This window comes from Cervus elaphus, chromosome 5 (assembly GCF_910594005.1).
Source record: "Cervus elaphus chromosome 5, mCerEla1.1, whole genome shotgun sequence".
NCBI lineage: Eukaryota > Metazoa > Chordata > Mammalia > Artiodactyla > Cervidae > Cervus > Cervus elaphus.
Window position 1 is genome coordinate 19,072,708 of NC_057819.1, and position 24,732 is coordinate 19,097,439.

The window sequence follows — 24,732 nt, forward strand, 5'->3', positions numbered from 1 at the left end:
GGGCCGCTGGGGCCCGGGGCTTTGGCGGCGCAGCTGCCGCCGCCGGGAGAGTGCCTGGGGAAGCGGCGAGGAAGGAGAGGGGAGGAGGAAGAGGAGGAGGAGGAGGAAGAGGAGGAGGGTGAGCGCTCGGGTCGGGCTCCTTAGCGGTGTATTGTGGGATGTGCGGCTACTGGGAGCCGAGCCTCCGCCGCCAGCCGCCTCCCGGGCAGCAGCAGCAGCAGCAGCAGCAGCGGCGGCGGCGGCAGCAGCTCCGGGCCCGGCAGCCGCGGCGGCGGCGGCGCTCCCCCCTCCCGGCCCCCCGTCCGGCCGCCCCGGCCTCGGCTCCCGCGGGGGACACCATGTACTGGCTGGCGGCGCAGGGAGGCCGGCGCCCGGCGGGGATGTAAGCGCGGCTCGGGGAGGGAGAGGCCGCGGCCGGCAGCCGGGCGTCCCGAGCCCCCAGCCCCGGCCCCTGCTCCGGCCGACCGAGCGAGCGGGCGGGCGGCGCCAGGCCTGCCGCGCGAGCCCCGCGCCCGAGCCGGGCCGAGCGAGCGAGCGAGCTAGCGCCACGCCGGGCGACCGGGCGGCCGGGCGGGCACCATGGGCCGGAGCCCGCGTCCTCCGGGTGCCCCGGGCCCCGCAAGTCCGCACCAGGGGCCCCCGGGAGCCCCTCGCAGCCGCTCCGAGACGGTGGCCGAGCGGGCGGGCGCCTAATTCTCCGGAAGGGTTATTCTCTCGCTCCATTCTCATTTTTGGGGGGAGCCAGCTCCTTTTGGGGCCCGCTGGTAAGGTGGGAGGGGGTGGGGGGCTGGACGATTTGATTCTTTAGCGTGTGTGTAGAAGCGGCCGCCGCCGCCGCAGCCGCGGCGGAGACGACAACAACTTGCTCGTTTTCAGGTTGGGTTAACGGCATGGAGAACAGTCACCCCCCCCACCACCACCACCAGCAGCCCCCGCCGCAGCCCGGCCCTTCGGGCGAGAGGAGGAACCACCATTGGAGAAGTTACAAGTTGATGATTGACCCGGCTTTGAAAAAGGGGCATCATAAACTGTACCGCTACGATGGGCAGCATTTCAGCTTTGCGGTGAGTAGCCGGCGCGCCTCCCTGTCGGCCCCCCCGCCCCCACCCCGAGCCGTGCCGAAGAGGGTGGGGGCTGAGTGGTCCGAGCGGCCCGGGGACCCCCCCTTCCTGACCACCCGGCCAACTGTCAGCCAGGTCCCCAGTCCTGGAGTTTGACAAGTGCCTGGAGAAGGGGGGGGTTCCTGTCCCTGACCCTGGGGAGTGGGACCAGCCCACCCACTCCGCCCCCCTTTCCTCTCCACAGATGTCCAGCAATCGCCCGGTGGAAATTGTGGAAGATCCCCGGGTGGTCGGCATCTGGACTAAAAACAAGGAGCTGGAGCTGTCGGTCCCCAAATTCAAGGTAGGACCCCTCGCCCGTATCCCGCGCCCCTTCTCTCCACCCCCACCTCCCCCCCACTCCCCGAGTTCGAAAATAACGCCAGTTCTGACCAAGCCCAGCCAGATTCTGAATTCCCGCCGTCCGGGGGCTGGGGAAGTTTTGGCCGGGAGGGGGAGGTTGCAGAGAGAGGGGGTGTCCCCTCTCGGCTACTGTAAACAGACTAACACTCGGTGAAACTGTAATCAAGGAGCTGATACAGTGTCCTGCCTGCCCAGCTGGGGGCTCCGAGTCCCCACCTGGCTCCTGCCAGCCCAGGAGCTCGGCCCTGGGACCCGCCCCCATTCCCAGCTTTGTGGCTTTAGGGGGACAGCTTTCTAGCCCGAGGGGTCTTCCCTGCCCTGGCAGCAGGGAGAAGAGGCCAGAGTTGGGGGGGGTGGGGAAAGAGAAACTGTTTCTTTTTCCCCTTTCCTTTCGAACCCAGAGAACTTCCACGTTCCAAACGATTTAATCCTCCGCTTCCCGGGCCCGCCCGCGTGCATTTTTTTTCCTAAAAAAAAAAAAAAAAAAAAAAAATTTTTTTTTTTTTAATTTTTTATCCTTCATTGTTTTCAAAGAGCGGTCGAGTGGGAAATGTTCTGTTTTCCCTTCGGTTTCAATGTTCTCCAAACTCCCTTCCCCCTCGTACCCTGCCAGATCGATGAGTTCTATGTGGGCCCGGTGCCTCCGAAGCAGGTGACATTTGCCAAGCTGAATGATAACATCCGTGAAAACTTCCTGAGGGACATGTGCAAGAAGTATGGGGAGGTGGAGGAGGTGGAGATTTTGTACAACCCCAAGACCAAGAAGCACTTGGGCATTGCCAAAGTGGTCTTTGCCACGGTCAGGGGAGCCAAGGAGGCCGTTCAGCACTTGCATAGCACTTCGGTCATGGGTAATATCATCCACGTGGAGCTGGACACCAAAGGTGAGTGGAGGCCCGCTCAGGACAGCTACCGCCGAGGAGCCCCAAGACCTGTCAGTGTGACCCCCTTCTCTCCCAGGGCCCGTCTTGCAGTGTTGGGGAGCCCCTCAGTTTTCCTTGGGTACCCCCCTACAACCTTATTTTTCTTTTGCCCCCCTCTTGAGGGTAGAGTCACGTGGAGCTAAATGTGTTGTCTGTTGCTAGGAGACGGAACTGTAATTTACCAAATGTGCCGGTCCTTGGCCACTGCACCCCTAGGGACCACCTGGAGGTTTCCCCACTGCTGACACCCCCGTGGGCCCCTCTTGGAGCCCTGGTGGCCTGGGTTTAGGCAGTCCCCAGTGTTGCTGTCTGTGTTAGGAGAGAAGACAGGGTTTGTTTATTAGGGTGAGGGGGGCGGTGAGGGAGAGCCACGAAGCCGCCTTTAAATTTGCAGAGTAGGTCTCTCCACTAAAAAAGTCCTCCTAAAGGCCTGGGGAGTGCCCCTCCCCCTCTTGTCGCCCCCTTCCCCTGGAAGTGGGAACCAATCTGGGCCCAGAGTGTGGTTTCATTGATAATGTTCCCGATAGAGCTGGGCGGGCTGCTCTGGGTGTTCAAGGGTTGACACTGTGTCTTCCCTCCTCTCTCTTAAAGAGACAGTATCACCTCCCAGGCAGCAGAATCCCGCTCTGCGCTCGCTCTGAGCCTCTGAGCTGCTAGGAGAGCTGGGCTGGGGAAGCCATACCTCCCACCCTCAGGGTCCTGGGAGGCTTCTGCTCCGTGCTGGCTGGGGGGCTCCGGACCTCCAGGGCATCCCCTAAAGTTTGCCTGTGGCCACTTAGAGTTCCTGTAGAATATAGAAGAAAGTGCCAGGTGCTCTAAGGTCCAACCAGAGGTGACTGGGCAGACACTGTTGGGGTCTTTCCCACTGCCCCCCCCCTCTTGGGGGGGTCCCGGGGAACCCTGCCTGGGAGGGTTTAGGTGGGTAACTTCCAGGGGTTCTGTGAGCATGGAATTTAAGGGGCAACTGGGGCATACCAAACCTAAGACCTGAAAATCTAAATCTTCTTTTTTACCTTAAATACTGAATACATGTCAACTGAGTCTCTAAGTCTTTGCTGAGGGGTGTGGAAGGAGGCTGCTCCTGGTTGGGCACAGTTACCCTACAAACTCTTGCCAAACCTGTCCCAGGTCTGAGCCGCCTCAGGGCACAGGCCACAGCCCCCTTCACCTCCCCTCCTACTTTTGTCTCTGTCAAGGGAGACCCCTTGGGCGGTGGTAGGCTTATCTTAAGGAGCAGTCAGCCCTCACCAAAATTGCAAAAAAAAAAAAAAAAAAAGGCCCTTAGAGACTGCCACTAAGTTTGTATTTCAAGAAAGAGACCGGTAAAGAGTAGCTCAAGGAATGTGTCTCCTTTGCATATGTAAGCAGCTGCCTCAGAGGGCTCTATAAATATCGATAATCTGGCCCCTTGTTCTGTCAAGGCCTCTCTCAACTGGAGGGGGGCTGGGGATGGGGAGGAACTAGGGTGGAGGGTTATCCAACTGGGGGACTGGGGACTGGGAGGAGGCCTGTGGAGTTCACAGTAAGTCAGTCCTAGAGTGCTTTTACAAATTCTGTCTGTCACCTGAGAGGGTTCACAACAAACTGTCACTTCTGTGTCACTGGGTCTCCTTTTCACTTGCTACTGGACCCTGGCTGTTAGATGGGAAGGCAGAAGGACGGGGATTACCTGACTGTGGTAATGGCTGGCATGGCCCAGGTGACAGGAAGGGGCTTTGTGGTGGGGGTGGCATGTCTATATTTGGGGGAGTCCCAGTGTCATGAGACATTAAACTCTTGAATCTCAGGATGAGAGAATCATACAGTTTAGCTGCTTCATTGAACAGACTGTACCTCCTGAATGAGGTACAAAGAGAGAAGTGGGAACTCGGTCAGGGTCACTCAGCTTCCCAAGGTGTGGGGTCCCAGGTACAAAGGGACCCACAAGGATGCCCACCTGTGGGGGCTGCCCCATCCTGGAGCCTCACTGAGGCCTCCCTCCCTTTCCTTTTCCACAGGGGAAACCCGCATGCGGTTCTACGAACTGTTGGTCACGGGCCGATACACACCCCAAACCCTGCCAGTGGGTGAGCTGGACGCTGTCTCTCCAATCGTGAATGAGACCCTGCAGGTGGGTGTGTGACTGTCAGGCCTTCCCCCACCTCCCCACCCCATCACCAGTTCCCCAGTGTGCCCCCCACCCCACTTCACCAGCTCCAGCATGGGACACCAGGACCCAGGAGGGAAAGGGAAAGGAGCCTGGCTGTGCTGACCACAGCTTCCAGTGGGGTGCAGGGGAGGGTCCTAAAAGCCCTGTCTGCTGAAGCACCCCTCTGGCCTGGCCCCCCACTCTCTCCCTGAACACGCTGGGATTCCCACAGATCAGAGTCCATGTGCTTTCCACGCTGATCCTGAAACACTGCTGTGTTCAGGATCCTGTTGTCTGGCGTCCCATGGACCCCTCTGTTCCACCCCCCAACCCCTGCCAACGAAAGCCTCGTTCAGGTTTCTCCTTCCAGAGCAAGAATGACTCCCCTCCTTCCCCAACCACTGCCCCCCAGAACACTCACCTGGACCACCCTCTCGCGAGTAGACCACTCTCAGGAGTAGCTTTTCCCAAGTGAAAAGTCTTTGCTTACTCGCTGATCAGCTGGGTTGTCTGTCAGGCACTTTACCATGTTACACTATTTAAAGCCTAAAATATTGAGAGGCTGGGGGAACAAGGTGGCCACCCCCTCACTTCCAAAAGCATAATTGGCCTCAGCTACCTGTGCCTGGCAGGTCTTTGATTTCTGACGGCCTGAGGCAGGAAGGAAATCCCAGTGCAAACCAAGATGTCAGAGTCTTATCTTTACCCTGTTTCAGGGATTAGGAAAAACCCTCAAGGTTCTCTGAGGATAATTGGCTACCCCAAGATTAGAGAAGGTGAGGCCCATCCAGACATTCTTCTTTAATCTCCCCTCCCCTCTCCGTTCACCATGCTGAGTGACCAGTTTGGCTCCGAGCTCCCAGGCAGATGCAGTGAGAGGGGAAAACCATCCCGTTCTAGTGCATGTTTTTCCCCCTAGCAATCTCAGACCTTTCTCCGTCCTCTCTTTCCAGCTGTCAGATGCCCTGAAGCGCCTCAAAGACGGTGGCCTGTCTGCAGGCTGTGGCTCCGGCTCATCTTCTGTCACCCCCAATAGTGGTGGGACACCCTTCTCCCAGGACACAGCTTATTCCAGCTGCCGCTTGGACACACCCAACTCCTACGGCCAGGGCACACCGCTCACGCCACGCCTGGGCACCCCATTCTCGCAGGACTCGAGCTACTCCAGCCGCCAGCCCACGCCCTCCTACCTCTTCAGCCAGGACCCCACAACGACCTTCAAGGCTCGGCGCCATGAGAGCAAGTTCACAGATGCCTACAACCGCCGCCACGAGCACCATTATGTCCACAACTCGTCTGCGGTCACTGCGGTGGCGGGGGCCGCAGCCGCCTTCCGGAGCTCAGTGGACCACCCATTCGGGGCGGTTGGCGGCAGTGGGGGCAGCAGCGGGCCCCCATTCAAGGCCCAACCACAGGATTCGGCCACGTTTGCCCACACTCCACCGCCCACCCAAGCAACCCCTGCGCCCGGAGTCGCCTTCAAGTCGGCTTTCTCTCCATATCAGACTCCTGTGCCCCCTTTCCCCCCGCCCCCCGAGGAGCCCACCACCACAACCCCCTTTGGGGCCCGTGACAGCAGCGAGTTCCGAAGAGCACCTGCGCCCCCACCCCTCCCACCTGCCGATCCCCTGACAAAGGAGAAGCCTGGCACACCGCCGGGACCCCCGCCCCCTGAGGCCAACAGCATAGAGCTGGGTGGTCGGCCAACCTTCGGCTGGAGTCCCGAGCCCTGTGACAGCCCCGGCACGCCTACGCTGGAGTCGTCGCCTGCAGGGCCGGAGAAGCCCCATGACAGCCTGGACTCACGGATCGAGATGCTGCTGAAGGAGCAGCGCACCAAGCTGCCCTTCCTTCGGGAGCAGGACTCAGACACAGAGCTGCAGATGGAGGGCAGCCCTATCTCCTCCTCCTCCTCCCAGCTTTCCCCACTGGCCCCATTTGGCACTAACTCTCAGCCAGGCTTTCGAGGCCCTACACCACCCTCCTCGCGCCCCTCCAGCACTGGCCTGGAGGATATCAGCCCCACGCCACTGCCTGACTCAGATGAGGATGGTGAGCTTGATCTGGGCCTGGGGCCTCGGCCCCCACCTGAGCCAGGTCCGCCAGACCCTACCGGTCTTCTGGGTCAGACAAGTGAGGCGGCCTTGGACCTGGCTGGAGATAGGACCCCAACCTCAGAGAAGATGGATGAGGTACCACGTTGTGTCTGTCTGTCTGTCTCTGTCTGGGCTTGGTTTTGGTCTGTCTTGTGGCACCCTCTTTCCTCCCTGAGGGTAACTACGACACAGAAGCAGCAGGGCTAGGACAGCCTAAAGAACAGGTCAACAATAAAAAGAATGTGCAGAAAGCATCAGGGACCATGACTGAGCAGCTGGTTTGGCTCTGAGCTCCCTAGCAGCTTTGGCGAAAAGAGAAACTTGACCTAGATCTGTTGCTCTCCATGTTAGGTTATGGGAAGTTGGGACTTTTCTGGGGGATAAAGTCTGAGTTGAGCTTCTTTGGTTGAAGTCTGCTGTGATCCCAGAGTGTGGACAAGTGATGGTTTTGGGTCCTCTCCTCTGTTGGGTGGCAAGGGCCTGGTCAAGACTAGTCCTGACAGTCAGTTTTGGGGAAAGGGAGTAGCCAGAGTGTTCTGCTGAGCTGCGTCAGGTGGGAGCTCTGGAGCTCTGTCTCCTAGTACCTGGTGCCCTCTGAAGGGACTGGAAACCACGTGGGGCAAGGAGGGCATTGAAATTTTCCTTCTCCCCTGGCTCCAAGAGTTTCAAGAGGAGAGCCACAGCCAGAAGCAGGCAAAGCTGACCCCACCCCCACCCCCACCCCCACCCTCTGCCTACCCACAGATCTTCATCTGGGGTCTCTCTGTCCAAGCTCCATCCTCAGGGTTAGCGTGAGGGATGCTGCCTGCCACATTTTCTTGTGGGGAGGATTAAGTCATCTTTCTTGGCTCTGTTCCTCCCTCTTCCTGGTCCAGGCACCTGCCCTGGCCCTCCTGGAGACCTGTTTTGGAACTTGTGAGCCTGAAAGGCATGAGCAGCCAGGAGCATAGAAGGAGCTCTGTGCCCCTGTGGGTGGCGGGGAGGAGGGTCCCTCCCTCCTTCCCAGGTCCTTTGATTAGGCCGATTTGGCTGCCTCAGGGAGGAACAGAGAGGAACTTGGCTTGCCTGGGAGGGGACTGCAGGTGGCCGGGGCTCCTGGGGCCTCTGGGCCGATCTGGCAAGTGGTTTCTGGCGCTAAGGGGTTCAGACAGGGAGAGTTGACAGGTGTGTAGAGGTGGGGGTGCTGCTGGCTCTGCCATTCTCCTTTCTTCCCTAGGATAGGGGACGTTTGTTTACCATGCTCACTTGCTGATCCAGGGCTAGGAAGCCCAGAGTAGCTGGAGGGAACGGGCTCTCCCACCGGGGCACTGGAGGAAAGGGGAGACTGAGGCCCAGAGAGCGGTGGTCCTGGAAGCCCGGGGACATCAGTCCAGGGAAGCCCTGGAGTACGGACAACCTCCAAGGTGGCCCTCGGGAGCCCCCTGCCGGCAGTCTGGAGAACGGCTCCCGGGCCCCTCCGGACCGAACCTAAAGGAATCCCAGCCTAGGCTGACCAGGCGGGAGAGCAGCGCAAAGGGGCACTCCCTATCTTCACAGCAGCTGGTGGTTAGAAATTGCGGTTCCAGGCCTTAAGCCTTGAGCCTCGAGTCCCACCTCTGTCACTTACTGGTTATGTGACCTTAGGGAAGTCACTTTCCCTCTCTGAGTCTCAGTTTCATCATCTGTGAAATGGTGGGATAGTGAGAGTATCCGCCTCATGCCGTCTCGGCTTAAGTGAGGTGCTGCACGAGAAATTCCAGGAACTGCTCGAACTGATGCCCAACGCTCAGCAGCTAGTTCCCGCCGGTTCTTGCCCCCCGGACACGGGAGAGGCGGAGGGAGGGGCAGGGCCTCGGGCTGGAGCGCGGACCCAGGTCTCCTTGTGATTGGCTGGCCGCGGGGCCGGGGTTAACCCTCTGCGTGCTGCGCCTGCCTTGCTGGGCACTGTCCAGGACTGATCTGGCGCTGTCCCTGAGTATCAGGCTGCGAGCCTGCCTGTGCCTCCCTCTCAGCATGTATATGGGACCCTGAGAGGCAGGGAGAGTGTGTGTGTCTGTAGAGGGGACAGAGTAACAGCCCGAGCTTCCTTCTGCTGCCGGGGATTTAGTTTTCCTCTTCTCCCTGCCCCTCCATATCCCTTTGAACCCTCCCTCGCCTGTAGGTCTGACCTTTGACCTTCTAGCCTGCACGGACCCCTCACCTCCTCAACCTTCAAATGCACTCCCTGTCTCTGGCAACCGACAAAGGCCCTGTCTCCCCAGATGGCACCTGAGCCACCTTTTCGTCTCTGGTCCTGACACAGGAGCCTGGGGGCAGTCCATTCCTCCTCTCCCAACCCCTGTTCTGCCTTCTTGCTCCACCTCTACCCTGTGGACACCATGCCCTGCTCCAGTTCCAGGCCTGTGCACCCAGCTCCCCAAAGCCCCAGGTCTGAATGTAAAGAGGACCTTGCTGTTTCACAGCCAGGTCACACTTGGCTCCCCCATTGACCTGGTGCCACTGTACTGGATTCCCACGGCAGCCCCGACCCCTCACTCAGCAGGCACTCTGGGCTCCAATCTCAGCTCTGTTTCTGACCAGCGCCTCTTGGGCCAGTGATTTACATGTGTCTCTCTGAGGGTGTTTTCTCACCTGTCAAGAGACGACTAGAGCCCTTCCTCATGAGGTTATGGTGCAGATAAGAAACACGAGACATTGTGTGCTCACAACACTCAACCCCACCACAGCCTGTACAAAAACTATGTGAAAGGAATAGTTAAGGAAAGCATACAGACTTATCTCCTTTTCATGCACCCTGACTCCTGCTAAAGCTTCTCCCTCCCTTGTTTCTGTCACCTCTGCCAGGCCCTCTCTGCCACAGTGAAGACTGCAGGCCAGCTGGGAATAGAGGCTGGTGAGCCACTTGCTGGTTGGAATCCAGGCTCTGTCTCAGTGGCCGTGCAGCCTTGGGCAAGTTACTCAAGCTCTCAGTGTTCCAATTTTCTCATCAATAAAACTGGTGATAAACACCTACGCTGCAGGTTTTCTGAGGGTTAGCTGGATGAGCATACATAAAGTGCTTAGAAAGGTGCCTGCCAGTAGGAAGGGCTATGTGCTGTGATAAGTTGCTTTAGTCATGTCTGACTTTTTGCAGCCGGGTGGACTGTAGCCCACCAGACTCTATCCATGGGATTCTCCCCCCAAGAATAGTGGAGCAGGTTGCCATTTCCTCCTCCAGCAGGGAGGGGCTATAGAAATGTTATTAACTTTTAGTATTATCTTCTCTGAATACAAGTTGAAACAATCTTTCAAATTGAAACAGAATCTTTTTCCTCTTCATGCCTCACTGCCCCCTTCTCTGCTTTCTTTTTCTCCACAAAGGACTATATATTTCACATTCATCCTAGTCAACCTTTGCTTTATCCCTCTAGAAGTTCAGCTCCAAGAGAGCAAGTTTGTCTGCCTTGTTCACCATCGTGTCCTCAGCACCTGGACAATACCTGGTATACAGCAGGTGCTGAGCAAATGTTTGTTGAATGAATGAATGAATGAAGCTTCATGATAACCCCATGAGGCAAGTACTGTGATGCCCAACATGCAGATGGGGAGACTGAGGCTTAAAGAGGTTAAATGACTTGCTCAAGGCCACACGGCTGGGACAGGAAGGGACCAGGATCAGGACTGTGGAAGCCACGTTGCTCACTAGTCTTGCAGAAGGGTGCTTCTCTGACCTTCTGGTGTTGGGAAGGGGAATCTGGGAGCCTGGTTTCCCAGGCTCCCCCTTACTTCTCTCCCCTTGCTCTCCCTGCAGGGGCAGCAGTCCTCAGGGGAGGACATGGAGATCTCAGATGACGAGATGCCCTCGGCCCCCATCACCAGCGCTGACTGCCCCAAGCCCATGGTGGTGACCCCAGGGGCCGGGGCCGTGGCAGCTGCCTCTGTGCTGGCCCCAACCTTGCCACTGCCCCCGCCCCCTGGCTTCCCACCACTGCCCCCGCCCCCACCCCCACCCCCACCCCAGCCCGGCTTCCCCATGCCCCCACCTCTGCCGCCACCACCGCCCCCGCCACCCCCGGCCCATCCAGCTGTGACGGTGCCCCCACCACCGCTGCCAGCCCCGCCGCCTGGTGTCCCACCCCCACCCATTCTGCCGCCACTGCCGCCCTTCCCACCAGGGCTGTTTCCTGTGATGCAGGTGGACATGAGCCACGTGCTGGGGGGCCAGTGGGGCAGCATGCCCATGTCCTTCCAGATGCAAACGCAGATGCTGAGCCGTCTGATGACGGGCCAGGGCGCTTGCCCCTACCCCCCCTTCATGGCTGCCGCAGCCGCAGCTGCCTCCGCTGGACTGCAGTTTGTCAACCTGCCGCCCTACCGGGGCCCCTTCTCCCTTGGTAGCACTGGCCCAGGCCGCGGGCAGCCCTGGCCACCCCTGCCCAAGTTTGACCCATCAGTGCCACCACCAGGCTATGTGCCCCGCCAGGAGGACCCACACAAGGCCACTGTGGACGGCGTCCTGCTGGTGGTGCTCAAAGAGCTCAAGGCCATCATGAAGCGGGACCTGAACCGCAAGATGGTGGAGGTGGTGGCCTTTAGGGCCTTCGATGAGTGGTGGGACAAGAAGGAACGGATGGCTAAGGTGAGTGGGCAGCACGTCCCCTTGGTGGGGGGCGGGCAGGCCAGAGGCAGAGACCTGGCCAGGCAGCCTCTGTCATCCCCAGGCACCTTAGCAGAAACACCACCACCCAGACCCCCAAACAGAATAGTGTGTGTTATTTTGTGAAACTGGAGTGTCAATGACACAAGTGTGTACTTACTATGTGTTTCTCTTGGATTCCAATCTCCAAAACTCCAGAGCCCCTGCCATGTGTGGGCAGCCATAGTAACAGCTTCTCAGATGAGGAAGCTGAGGGTCAGGGAAGCAGAGTATGGCGCTGGGGGCGTCCTGAGTAGTGACATGAAATGCAGTAGGTTCCAGGAAAGGAAGTGCCCAGTTTGTGCATGGCTGTCACTGTAGAAAGGATGGCAGGCTACTCGGGGGACAGGGTTGGTGGCTGTACTCTAACCACACTGACCTTCCCCTCCTCTCTCGCACCCCAGGCCTCACTGACCCCAGTGAAGTCGGGTGAGCACAAAGATGAGGACAGGCCGAAGCCCAAGGACCGCATCGCCTCCTGCCTGCTGGAGTCCTGGGGCAAGGGCGAGGGCCTGAGCTACGAGGGACTGGGCCTGGGCATCGGGCTGCGTGGGGCCATCCGTCTGCCCTCCTTCAAGGTCAAGAGGAAGGAACCGCCGGACACGGCCTCGTCTGGTGACCAGAAGCGGTTGCGACCCTCCACCTCTGTGGATGAGGAGGATGAAGGTGGGGCCTTGCCGGGAGCTGGGACCTCCTTGCCTGCGCACCCCCACCCGGCCCTGACCGCCCTCCCTCCCTGCAGAGTCCGAGCGCGAGCGGGACCGGGACATGGCCGATGCCCCCTGTGAGCTCACCAAGCGGGACCCCAAGGGTGTGGGTGTGCGGCGGCGGCCAGCCCGGCCCCTGGAGCTGGACAGCGGCGGGGAGGAGGATGAGAAGGAGTCGCTGTCAGTGTCATCATCCTCGTCAGCATCCTCGTCCTCGGGCTCCTCGACCACCTCACCGTCGTCCTCAGCCTCCGACAAGGAGGAGCGAGAAAGCACGGAGGAGGAAGAAGAAGAGGAGGGGGAGGAGGAGGGGGAGGAGGGCCCCAGGAGCCAGATCTCCTCCTCCTCAACCTCATCCATGTCAGATAAGGTATTGTTCGGGCTTGGGGAGGCCTGGGGAGCTGGGCCAGGTGAGGGAGCCCTTCGGCTCACCTGTCCAGCATCCCTCTTCCCTAGGATGATGATGATGAAGACAGCGATGACCGGGATGAGTCTGAGAATGATGACGAGGACACAGCCCTGTCAGAGGCGAGTGAGAAGGAAGAAGGGGACTCAGATGGAGGTGAGTGTGGCTTCTGGCCTAGTCCAGGGTCCCTCTGCAGAAAGCAGAGCCTGCACAACAGTCAGCAGTACTGAAGGGGTAGGATTTCTTGACTATGAAGTGTGATGTCATTAAAACACAAACACAGTGCTCGCTTCGGCAGCACATATACTAAGATTGGAACGATACAGAGAAGATTAGCATGGCCCCTGCGCAAGGATGACACGCAAATTCGTGAAGCGTTCCATATTTTTTAAGAAAAAAAAAAAAAAAAAAAAAAAACACAAACACAGCCTGCCGTGTAATTCCTTTTTTATGAAATGTCCAGGATAGGTCAGTCCACAGAGGTAGAGAATGAGATGGTTGGACGGCATCACCGACTCAATGGACATGAGTTTGAGCAGACTCCAGGAGATGGCGAAGGACAGGGAAGCCTGGTGTGCTGCAGTCCATGGGCTGAGCAACTGAACAGCAGTAGGGACAGAGAGCAGACTAGTGGTTGCCGGGGTCAGGTGGTGAGGATAGAGGAGTGATAGCTGAAGGAAGCGGGCTGCTTCTTGAGCTTGTGAAAATCTTTTGGGACAAAATAGAAATGTCAGTTGTCCACATTGTGAAGGTGCTAAATACCACCGTGTCATCTACCCTAAGATGGTTAGCTTTATGTCATGTGGATTTCACCTCCGTTTAAAAAAACAGATGATGGTGAGTTAATACACACACACCCCTCCACCTACCCGAGGGCCACGTTCACCCCAGTGCCTCCTGTTTTGAGCCCTTTGGTGACGCCTCTGGCTGAGGCACAGCAGATAATAACAGGGCCCCTGACGTGTCCCCTGTGCAGAGGAGACGGTGAGCATCGCCACCTCTAAGCCTGGAGCTGAGTCCTCCAGTGAGAGTTCTGAGTCATCTGACTTCGCATCAAGCTCCGAGTCCTCTTCATCATCATCATCGGAAGATGAAGAAGAGCTGGCAGCTGGGGAGGAGGAAGAGGAGGAGGAGGAAGGGGAGGCAGCTGCAGACGAGAGCAGGGCTGCCGCTGCTCCTGACGAGGACTTTGAGAATGAAGTGGTCACAGGAGTACCCACAACGGAGTCACGGGGCCCAGAAGAGGAGGTGGACATTGAGGCTGAGGACGAGACCCCTAAGGAGCGGACCCCAATGCTGGAAGAGACACCCTTGCCTGTGAGTGTCGGGGAGCTGACTGGCTGCAAGGAGCCCCCCGAGGAACCAGGCCTGAACCAGGAAGGGGCCAGGTTGCTGTCTCCAGACCCCCCTGCAGGAGAGATGGAGGCCCGGCCCCTGCCATCCCCAGAGCCCACCCCAGGTAACACTTGCAGCCCGTGGGAAGGCAGTGGGAATAGAAACAAGATGTCTTTAACCATCAGAATGAACCAGGGCTCCTTTGTGCCGTCACTTAAACTTACCAAGTAATTTGCTTATCTGTAAAATGGGATCAATGGATGGTGCTTCCCCCGTAAGGTCATACGGGAGGATGGAGTGAGGTGACTTGCCAGGAGAAGCTGGGCACCTGTTAGACCCCAAAGGGAGGTCTGCTGCTGTCACCATTCCTCACTGTATTTCCCTGGGGTCTAGTCCTTGGACCGCTAGTCCCATGAGATGCTTCCAAAAGAGGAGGTGTGGATGTGTATGGTCTTTTAGTGATAGGCAGGCAGAGAAGGCCTCTGGGCCCTGGGTACCTCTCACCAGAAGGGTGCTGGGTGGGTTAAAAAGGGCTGTGGGCACTGCCCCCTCCACCATCTTGGTGGAGCTGCACAAAGCATGTGAAAGGCTCTGGCAGTGCTGTCCAAGAGAACTTTGAACAGTGATCAGCATGTTCTCTGTGTCCTGTCCAGCCCCAAAGCCATTAGACACAGCGTCGCCTAGAGCTTGAGAAAGGGGGAGAGTGCCGCTGTGGGACAGAATTTGTAATGTTGATTAATTTTAGTTAATATAAACTACTTTAGCCACATGTGGTTAGTTTGTACCTCTAATAGTCCTTAAGGAGAGCAACCAGTTGTATTTTAAGTTTTTTATTTGGCTCTAGAACCACAGGTCTTTGCAAATTGTTAAACGTATTTATAAAGCCCCTATTTCTGTCTCCTTTATGGTTTTAGGAACTGATAATACAAAAGTGGACCAAAACAGGCAAAAATTTCTGCCCTCCTGGAGCTTACACTCAGGGCAGGTTAATAGATAACAGCCGATAAGCTAGAAAACATATTAGGTGACAGCAGAGAGAAGTGCTAGGAGAAAACCTTAAAGGCTCTGACAAGTCGTGCAGAAGAGGGACTTGTTTAATTTTATTCAGTAGCAGAGCTCATTTTCTCGGTCCACGGGATGTTCCTTGCTCACTGGAACACCATTCTAAAGACAGTGTCAAGGGCGCCAGGTGTGTCTCCTGCATTTTTGATTTACTCCCACCAACATTTCTCAAATCCTGCTGTGTGTCTAGGAATCCACAGGGTACGAGTGCATACCTAAAGGGTGCCCAGGGCACAGCAGGGTAGCATGAGGAGGGCTCCAAGGGCCGTTTGAGTCAATAACTAAGGCCTGCTTTCTGCCCACCGCTCTGCAGAGGACAACCTGGAGGCGGAGCCTGAGCCCCCAGCACTGCTCTCTTTACCACTGCAGCCACCATTGCCGCCGCCTCGACCGCCCCGGCCACCCAGCCCACCACCAGAGCCCGAGACCCCAGACCTCCCCCTCCCACCCGTCCCTCTGGAGCCTCCCCCCAATGAGGACCAGCCCCCACGTACTCCGAGCCTCTGTGGCAGCCTGGGCAAGTCCCAGAGTGCAGAGGCGGTGCCGGCCACGCCGAGCGGGGAGCCTTTGCCGACGGTGGGCAGCGGTGGCCTGGCCCTGAGCTCCCCGCAGCTGCCCGGCAGCCCCTTTTCCTACCCATCCCCATCCCCCAGCTTGAGCAGCGGGGGCCTCCCAAGGACACCTGGCCGGGACTTTAGCTTCACGCCCACCTTCCCCGAGCCTGGGGGGCCCCTACTTCTGCCCGTCTGCCCCCTCCCAGCTGGCCGGCGTGACGATCGGTCTGGCCCCTTGGCCTCCCCGGTGCTCCTGGAAACAGGCCTGCCGCTTCCTCTGCCCTTGCCCTTGCCCCTGCCCCTGGCGTTGCCCGTACCCGTCCTGCGGGCTCAGTCGCGGGCCCCCACCCAACTGCCGCCTCTGCTGCCTGCTCCTCTGGCCCCCTGCCCACCCCCCATCAAGAGGAAGCCGGGCCGGCCCCGGCGATCCCCGCCAGCTGTGCTCACTTTGGATGGGCCTTTGGTCCGACCGCCAGGAGGGGCCACCCTGGGCAGGGACCTACTGCTTCTGCCAGGCCAGCCACAGACCCCTGTCTTCCCCAGCACCCATGATCCCCGGACCGTGACCCTGGACTTCCGGAACGCGGGGATCCCGGCCCCCCCACCACCCTTGCCCCCCCAGCCCCCTCCACCCCCACCTCCACCACCTGTTGAGCCCACCAAACTGCCCTTTAAGGAGCTAGAGAACCAGTGGCCCTCCGAGGCCATCCCTCCAGGTCCCCGTGGGCGTGACGAGATCTCCGACGAGTTCATGAACCTGGCCAAGGTGCGGGGGTCCTGGCGCCGGCCACCGAAGAAGCGCCACGAGGACCTGGTGGTCTCAGCTTCGCCCGAGCTCTCGCCACCACAGCCTCTCTTCCGGCCCCGCTCAGAGTTTGAGGAGATGACCATCCTCTATGACATCTGGAATGGTGGCATCGACGAGGAGGACATCCGCTTCCTGTGTGTTACCTACGAGCGGCTGCTGCAGCAGGACAATGGCATGGACTGGCTCAACGACACGCTCTGGGTCTACCATCCCTATATCCTGCCAGGTGGGGCGGGGGCCACACCTCCCAGGACACAGGGTCCGCCCCTACCTCTCTGGGCGGCATCTCCTCTGAGGGTGCGTGTCATTACCATTTGTGGATGGTGTCCATGTGCTGGCACCACACCAGGCTCTCTATGGAGTCATCTCTGCCTTGTGTGCCGGAATTAAGAGGTCTCGGGGCCAAACGTAACGGTGTGATTGTACAACACAACAGAAGCGGGGGCTGACAGAGGGCTCACTCTTCCTGGCTTCCCCTCAGCAGCTAATTTAATCTTCCCAACAGCCTAGGGAGGTGGGGGCTATTATTATTCCCATTTTACATATGAAGAAACTGGAATTCAGAGAGGTTAAGTTACCTTCCCAAAGTCACACAGCTATAAAATAACTGAGTGGAGATTTGAACCCAGGCAAATCTGGCTCCAGAATCTGAGCCGTGAGCTAATCTGAGCATGTGCGCTAATCACAATGCCCCTATAGTCAGGTGCTAGCACAACCCAATGAAGTTGGTGCTATCTTTATCCCTGCTGTACCAAACTAGTATACTAAACATTTACTCTGTGTCAGGAACTCTGCTAAGCATCTGTAATCATTCCAGGGGGCATCATAATTATCCCGATTTGCATATGGGGAAACTGAGGCAGAAGGTGGATAAGAAACACACTCAGGACCATGCAGCTAGGTACCTGAAAGAGTTCTGACCACAGTGGTGTTGGGCAGTGGGCAGCTTCAAGGAGGTGGCCTAGGTGTGGGTGGTGGAGCTGGGTGTCATCAGTGTCCTGGAGATGGGTCTGAGGATGAGACCAGGCCTGGGAGGATGGGGCTCTCCAAGAATGTCCATGTGGCCCTTGACCCACACCCACCCACCAGCCTCTCTTCAGCTAAGAAGAAGAAACGGGACGATGGCATCCGGGAGCACGTGACGGGCTGTGCCCGCAGCGAGGGCTTCTATACCATCGACAAGAAGGACAAGCTCAGATACCTCAACAGCAGTCGTGCCAGCACTGACGAGCCCCCCACAGACACCCAGGTAGGGCCATCAGGTGCCCGCCCACCCAGGAGCCTCCCAGGCTGGGCAGTGGGTGGGGGCCCTCCCAGAAGGGGCTCCAGGCAGCCAGAGCAGTTGTGGAACCAGAGGGGCTGGCTCACGGTGCCACTCCCCTGGGTGCTCAGTGTGAGAGGTGAGGTGAGGTGAGCGGCGGGCAGGGGAGAGACTGTGAAGGGTCTTCATCAGGGATGCAAACAGTGTTGAACTGCATCTTCAGAAATTACCTTCATCTTCTTTTTTTTTTTTTTTTCATCTTTTTTTAAATTTAGCAAATAAATTAGGTAGGTTGGGCATGGGGGGCTGTGTGGGGAAAAGTGAATTCCTTTGAAAGACTTAGCAGGATCATTAGAACATTAGAAAGTCTAATGGATGGGACTGGGGGCTGACTGGAGGCAGAATGGCATGACGCTGCTGGGTCCAGCCTGGGGCACTGGGTAACTGGATGCCAAGCACAGAGGTGAGAGGGAAAGTGGGACCATCATGTTGGGACAGCTTCAGTTCTGGGGTTTGTGGAACATCCAGGTAGTAAGGTCTGGTAGACAGTTAGATGTATGGGTACAGTATAGAACCTGGGAGGGGGATTTCCAGCCTGAGGATTTAAATTTAGGCATCATCAGGATGGAAGCGTTAACCAAAGCTCGCAGCAGGGATGAGCTGACCCCAGGGAGAGCGCCTGGAGGGGAATGAAACTCCAGGTATTAATGGCGGGGACAGGACCAAGAAAGCCAAGAGAGGGAAGGGATGCAAGGGTGTTGGGAGGAGTCGTGATTTCAAATGAAGCCATGGGTTATTAGGGTAGGTAAACAAACACCATCTTTACTTTTTAAAAAAAGTGTTTATTTATTTATTATGTTTGGCTGTGCTGGGTCCTTGTTGCTATGAAGGCTTTTCTGTAGTTGTGGTGAGCAGGGTGAGCTCTCTAGCTGTATGCTCAGGCTTCTCATTGCGGTGGCGTCTTGTTGCAGGGCACAGGCTCTAGGGTGTGTGGGCTTCAGTAGTGGCACATGAGCTCAGTAGTTGCCGGTCCTGGGCTCAGGCTCAGGAGCTGCGGCACAAGGGCTTAGTTGCTCCATAGCATGTGCGGTTGGACTGTGTCCCCTGCATTAGCAGGTGAACTCTACCACTGAGCCACCGGGGAAGTCCCTGATCGCCATCGTCTGTCCAAGAAGCGGAGATGCTTCAAATCTCTAATTGAGAAGAGGAAAGATGACCGGAGTGAAGCGGATGCTGTTTTGTTACATTTAAGATTAGAGGAACTTGAGCATGTTCAGAGTCTGACAGGAAGTACCCAGGTGGAGGAGAGGTCATGATTAGGACAGGACAGGCATAGGTGCGCCCAGAGCAAGGAAGCTGGGGCCACAGAGCTTAGGGTAGGCTCACCAAGGACAGCGTGGGGACACAGGTACCGTGGTCTGTGAGACCAGGTCCCCCAGGCGGCCGGACTCCTCTCTGATCTGTCACCTGCCGCCACACCCTCACAGGGCATGAGCATTCCCGCGCAGCCGCACGCCTCCACACGGGCAGGCTCGGAGAGGCGATCCGAGCAGCGGCGCCTGTTGTCTTCCTTCACTGGCAGTTGTGACAGCGACCTGCTCAAGTTCAACCAGCTCAAGGTGAGGCCGGACCCCACCTGGGGCGGCTGGGGTAGCCTTGGGACCGGAGGCCATGACTCTTACCCCTATCTCCGTCCCTCCCCTAGTTCCGGAAGAAAAAGCTCAAATTTTGCAAGAGTCACATTCACGACTGGGGCCTGTTCGCCATGGAGCCCATCGCGGCCGACGAGATGGTCATCGAGTACGTGGGCCAGAACATCCGCCAGGTAAGCACTGCAGGGCAGGACAGGTGTGGGGGCGGGGCCGCGGCTAGCCCCGCCCCACCCAGACTGAGTGCTCTTCCTGGCCAGGTGATCGCGGACATGCGGGAGAAACGTTATGAGGACGAGGGTATCGGTAGCAGCTACATGTTCCGGGTGGACCACGACACCATCATCGACGCCACCAAGTGCGGCAACTTCGCACGTTTCATCAACCACAGCTGCAACGTGAGTGCGCGGCTCGGGGCCACGCCCCTGGGGGCGAGCCGGGACGACCTGGAAGCCGCTGGCAGAACCAGCATGGCCTCCTTCCCAAACATGGGGCCCACGACTGGGGCCTTGGGAGGGGGAGGCGGTGTGAGAGGCCTTGTCTGAGGAGCCCTTCTCTGATCTTCAGTTTTTCCATCTGTCAAATGGCCCAAATGAGACCAGAGATGTTCCTGACACAGTCCATACGGTTGATAATTGCAGAGTTCCTTCTCCCTGCTGAGTTTTTCCGATGCCTCTGGGGTTAGTGCTGGCTAGTCGAAGTTTCTACGGTGAAGGAAGTTCTCTGCATCTTTGCTGTCCACTCCTGTACATATGTGGTACTGAGCACTAGAAATGTGGCCAGTGTGGCTGAGAAACTGAGTCTTAAATTAACTTAAAGAGATACAGGGCTAGTAACAGCTGACATGGCTTGAGTCTGGGGTGTTGGGGTGGATGTTGATATCAAGGTTGGTCCTCTCATGGAGACGAGCACAGATGGAAGGTCAGGTACTGCTGACTCTGGGTCAAGTCTTGGCATTGCCACTTAGTGAGTGACCATAGACAGGTTGCTTAATGTCTTGCTACTTCAGTTTCCCAAGCTATAAAACCGGAATGATAATCGTCCCTTCTCGTAGGTTGTTGGGAGGACCAAGCGGGTTGCTGAGCACAGGCCTGTGCAGACACAGTGGGCGTTCAGTACACGCCAGCTCACAGCATGGTGACTTGGTCATTCCCTGGGGCCGGTGGGGACTTCGCTGAGAGTCTCCTGTGAAACCCTGAGGGATGAGAGGGGATTACCCAGGTGCAGGAGTGAGTGAAGAGAAGCCTGCCTCTCCGAGGGTCAGAGAAGAGGAGGTTGGCAGGGTGACTGGTGGCTGAGTCACTCAGCCTTGTAGGTATAGCTGAGAACTTTCTCTAAAAGCTGAGGCAGGCTACTGACCGGGGGTGACAGGATTTGCTGTCCCTTTGGAAAGACTTCCTGGCAGTTGGGGCAGGAGTGGAGTTATTCAGAGCAGAGACAGGCAGCGGGGACTCACTGGAGTCCAGGCCCATGGTGGCAGAGGTGAGAGGCCCTGTAGATGGAACCCGCTGTGTGGTAGGTCAGATCCAGCGCTGCTGGAGGGGAGGCGAGGCAGGGGAGAAATGCTTGGGGGACTGGGTGAGTGGAATGGCCACTCCCTCAGTTTGAGTTCACTGAGCCAAAGATGTCTCCAAAGGTGGATATCAAGCAGGTAGTTGGATCTGGGGCTCTGGAGCACAGGCCAACCTTTTTGTAAAGGGCCAGGTAGTAAACTTTTTTGGCTTTGTGACCCAGATCATCTCACAGCTAGTAAACTACCATTGTAACAAAGGCAGCGTGTAATGAGGGCAACTGTGTGCCAATAAAACTTTATTTGCAAGAGCAGGCAGCTGGGGGCCAGAGTTTGCTGATCCCTTCTCTAGAGCTCTGAAGTAGGGCCTGGGCTAGAAATATAAATTTGGGGTCACCTACGGTATAAAAGATAATAGAATATTTCCCTAGGAAATAATTTATTATTATTACAATCATCATTCTCATTTAACATCAGAAGCTAGGGGTCCTTCTCTGCCTGACAGGGGAGCCGAGGCCGAGAGCAGGTGACCAGTGGGCACTGGGGTTGTGGGGCCAGGGCGTCAGGCCTTGAGCACGGGGTTTGGTTGAGTTTCGGGGAATGCAGCCTGCGAGGGCCCGGTTGAGGGCCCAGGTGGGTCAGCTCACCTCTCCCACTCCCGTCCCGCCCACAGCCCAACTGCTACGCCAAGGTGATCACAGTGGAGTCGCAGAAAAAGATCGTCATCTATTCCAAGCAGCACATCAACGTCAATGAGGAGATCACCTATGACTACAAGTTCCCCATCGAGGACGTCAAGATCCCCTGCCTCTGTGGCTCTGAGAACTGCCGGGGGACCCTCAACTAGGCCGGCACCCGGGGTTGTCAGCCACCCCGGCTCCCAAGTGTGGACCCCGGCTCTCTGGGGCTGGGTCCCACCTCCCACCCCCATTTCAGGTGCTGTCCCTCTGCCCAGTGGCCGTGCCAGGGCCTGGCGCCCCCAACACTACCCCCAGGTCCCACCGCAGCTCCGGCCCCTCAGTGGGAAAGGGCTTCTCTGTCTCAGCCCGTGTCTCCTTCATTCTTGTTTTTTTAAATGCTCCTTTTGGGACTTTGGTTTAACTCCGGTGTAAATGTCTTCCCTCACCTTCTCCCCTTCATCCGCCTCTTTCTCTCTGTTTTCTCATCCTGTCCTGCCCCGTCAGCCTCTTCCCATGAATGCTGCTACATTGTTCTGTCTTCTTTTCTTTTCTTCCTCTTCACAAGAAAAGACATTTTAACCGTTGAAATGTGAAAGCAGAATCAGAGAGTGGGGACCCCCGGCGGGGGCTGCAGAGGCCTCAGTTTGATTGTGCGTCGGCCCAGGCCCACGTTCTGGAACCCTCCAGGCCCGGGCACTAGGCCAGGTGCTGCAGAGGAGGGGGTCAGGCCAGGCGGCTTTGACCTCAGAACACTACGGAAGGCCCCCTCTCTGCTGGCGGACTCAGTGAGAAGAAGACCCCCCCTCTTTCCCATCCCCTCCTCAGTCTGTTCCTTCCCCATCAGTCTGGGGGTGCCTCCCCCCCCAACGCCCTCCAGCAGACCGTGGTGGAGCCAAGCTGGCCCCAGGAAGGACTTTCCCCTCCGGGGCTCTCCGTGCGGCCCCACACCCGCCATCCCCAAAATATTGGGTTCAATGTTTACTTTCTCATTCAAATGCCAGCAACGAGGGAGCCTCCAGGAGGCCCCAGTGTGGGCAGGGGGTGCTGGAAGGGGGTGTTTACTCTTTCCGGCCCTCACCTTCACCCAGGGAGAGAGATACACCTCCCAGGGAAGGCGGGTCCCCCAGTCCCGCCACTACGGGTGTCTGACCGAATGCGTGTGGCATTTTTTTTTTAATTTGCTTATAAGCTTCACCTGCTCACCCCCAGCCCATAGAGCCTGACTCACCCTGCCAGCAAGCCCTCACCCCAGGAACTCAATAGCATATTTATTTTCGGAGTGAGAAGATGTATTTCTCCCAGAGAAAGGAAAATCTTGGAAAAGATTTAAAAACTCAAAACTAAGTCTGACAGGTGTTTTTTTGTTTTTTTTTTTTTAACCCTTTACATCATCCTCTTCCAAGTTCCTTTCCATGGATTTTTTTTTTTCTTGTGCGTGTATAAAATCAAAACGAAGGGAAAAAAAAATAGGTTTTTGAAGTTCAGAACCGACTTCTGTACATAGGCTGCCATAAAGGACTTTTTCTCGGGAACATTGTTTCTTGTAGAAACACGTGGGAAGACTTTTTTGCTTATTTCTTTGTACTTCCAAAAAAAAACCACACACACACACACACACACACACAAAGCAAGTCCCCCGCACCCCAGAAAGCAAAGCAGGCGTGTAAATAATTTATGGAAAGTGACTGCTGTGACCAAGAGTCATCCTCAGCAAGATGGGAGCGCTCCCACTGCGGCTGCGCCACCCTGCGGATGCAGGCCCGGAGCCTCTGGTATCTCAGCTTGTGTCAAGCTTGTTATCATGTAAATTCTGTACAAAGAATTGTTATTTTTCTCTCTGTCTTTTTTTTTTTTTGTCGTTGGTGGTTTTGTTGTGTTTTTCTTTTTCTAATTTCTTCACCCCAACGCCTCTCTGAGACTATGCCCACTGGTTTCAAGGTCGATGAAATCGGTGGCGTGAAGACAGAGGGGGACCTGGGTACAGCGGCAACCTTCTCTTCCTTTTGCGGTTTTCTGCCTCATTGTGCAACTGAGGAAATATTTATTTTTCACATGAGGAAATGTGTAGTTTGTAGAGATGGCTGATTTAAGTTACTTCTGCAGTCCCCAAGGGGCTGGCTTCAGTCTATCCCTTCCTTCCATAAAATAAGTGGAGGTAGCGGGTGTGAGGAGACCAGGGTCCGGGGTCCTGCCTCACCCCTCACCCTGGCCTCACCTTGCCCAACCAGCCTTCCCTAAGGGCAAGTAAGGGCCTGGGCCCTCCCTGTCCGCAGGAACCCCTGTCCCATCCCTGAAATGGCTTGTGATAGCCAAAAATGTGTCAAGTCATTTTTCTTTCAATGCCTTCATTTTTACTGAACAAATTTGCTTTTCAAGAGTTGGGGGTTTCTGCTTTTTCTTTTTCTTGTCCCTCCCTCCCTCCTTCCTCCAGCCAAGAAGAGAATCCATAAGTTTTAGGGATGTTTGTGCATATAGACTCTCATCGTATGTAACTTGTTTTGAAGAGAAGTGTTTCCGTTGTGGGTGTGTCTTGCTGTAAATATTTGTTCATATTTTTGTGAATTCAATACTATGTACCATTGTATTATAGTAACTTTTATAAAGCAAACCATAAATATACTGACTTTTCTTACAGATACGCCGTCTCTCTTGCTCTCCTCTCTACCTCTCCTCCTCCTTTCTTTCTGTAGGGGGCATACCATGCTCAAAAGGAGTAGGTGCTTACTGGGCTGGGGGTTGGGGTTTGATCCCTGGCCCGGGGAACCAAAGTTTTCATGTTACAACTAAGAGTCCATGTGCCAAAACTAACACCCAGCATGAAAGTCGCTCTGTCGTGTCCAACTCTTTGTGACCCCGTGATCCATGGAATTCTCCAGGCCAGAAAACAGGAGTGGGTAGCCCTTCCCTTCTCCAGGGGATCTTCCCAAGCATACACCCCCAAAACAACTTCCTTAAAAAAAGAAATGTTATGATAAAGAAAAAATAGCTATGAGAAGGGGGTTTCAGGGGGAAGGAGATGAAATTTTCTTTTTTATTTTTTGAGATGAAATTTTAAATAGGATGGTCAGGGAAGCCCACTTACCTGACATGTGAACAAAGCAGAAAGGAGATCAGGGAGTCAGCTCTGTGGAGATCTGGGGAAAAGGTGTTTGAGGCAGAAGGAACAGTGAGTGCCACGGTCCTGCGGCAGGAGCCTGCCTGGTATGTTTGAGGACCAGCAAGGAGGCTTGTATAGCAGCAGCTGAGTGACAGGAAGGGTGAGGCAAGGAAATGAGGTCTGAAAGGTACCTCATGGGGGAGGCAGATGCTGTAAGGCCTTGCAGGGCAGCACAGGAACACGCCAGGGTGTCCAGTTCAAGGCTCAACAAAGACACTTCCAAATCTCAGTCTCCTTCATGTTCCCCCTCCAACCTGCTGCTGTGTTTTCCACCTTGATCAATGGCACTTCTATTCCATGCCTCCACCCACCCACCCACCACTGCTGCCGCTGGTTACC

At 56.6% G+C, this 24,732-nt stretch overlaps 1 protein-coding gene and 1 non-coding gene across 3 annotated transcripts; both read left to right on the forward strand.

The window, feature by feature from the left end:
• Positions 1–164: 164 nt before the first annotated feature.
• Positions 165–23,874, forward strand: SETD1B (SET domain containing 1B, histone lysine methyltransferase). 2 transcript variants are annotated; one of them, XM_043901915.1, is made up of 17 exons: positions 165–382; positions 877–1,064; positions 1,306–1,404; positions 2,077–2,347; positions 4,384–4,496; positions 5,468–6,706; positions 10,380–11,207; positions 11,669–11,930; positions 12,007–12,341; positions 12,428–12,533; positions 13,354–13,836; positions 15,088–16,350; positions 17,219–17,385; positions 18,885–19,016; positions 19,103–19,222; positions 19,307–19,444; positions 21,230–23,874. In XM_043901915.1, exons 2-17 carry the CDS (start codon positions 891–893, stop codon positions 21,401–21,403), a joined length of 5,904 nt encoding a protein of 1,967 aa, XP_043757850.1. In that variant the 5' UTR covers positions 165–382; positions 877–890; the 3' UTR covers positions 21,404–23,874. The 2 variants fall into 2 exon arrangements, with proteins under 2 accessions (XP_043757850.1, XP_043757851.1); XM_043901916.1 differs by lacking the exon at positions 165–382 and adding an exon at positions 633–764.
• LOC122695745 lies at positions 12,660–12,766 on the forward strand. The gene has a single exon (XR_006341502.1). It is a non-coding gene; the product is annotated as a U6 spliceosomal RNA (small nuclear RNA).
• Positions 23,875–24,732: the final 858 nt, after the last annotated feature.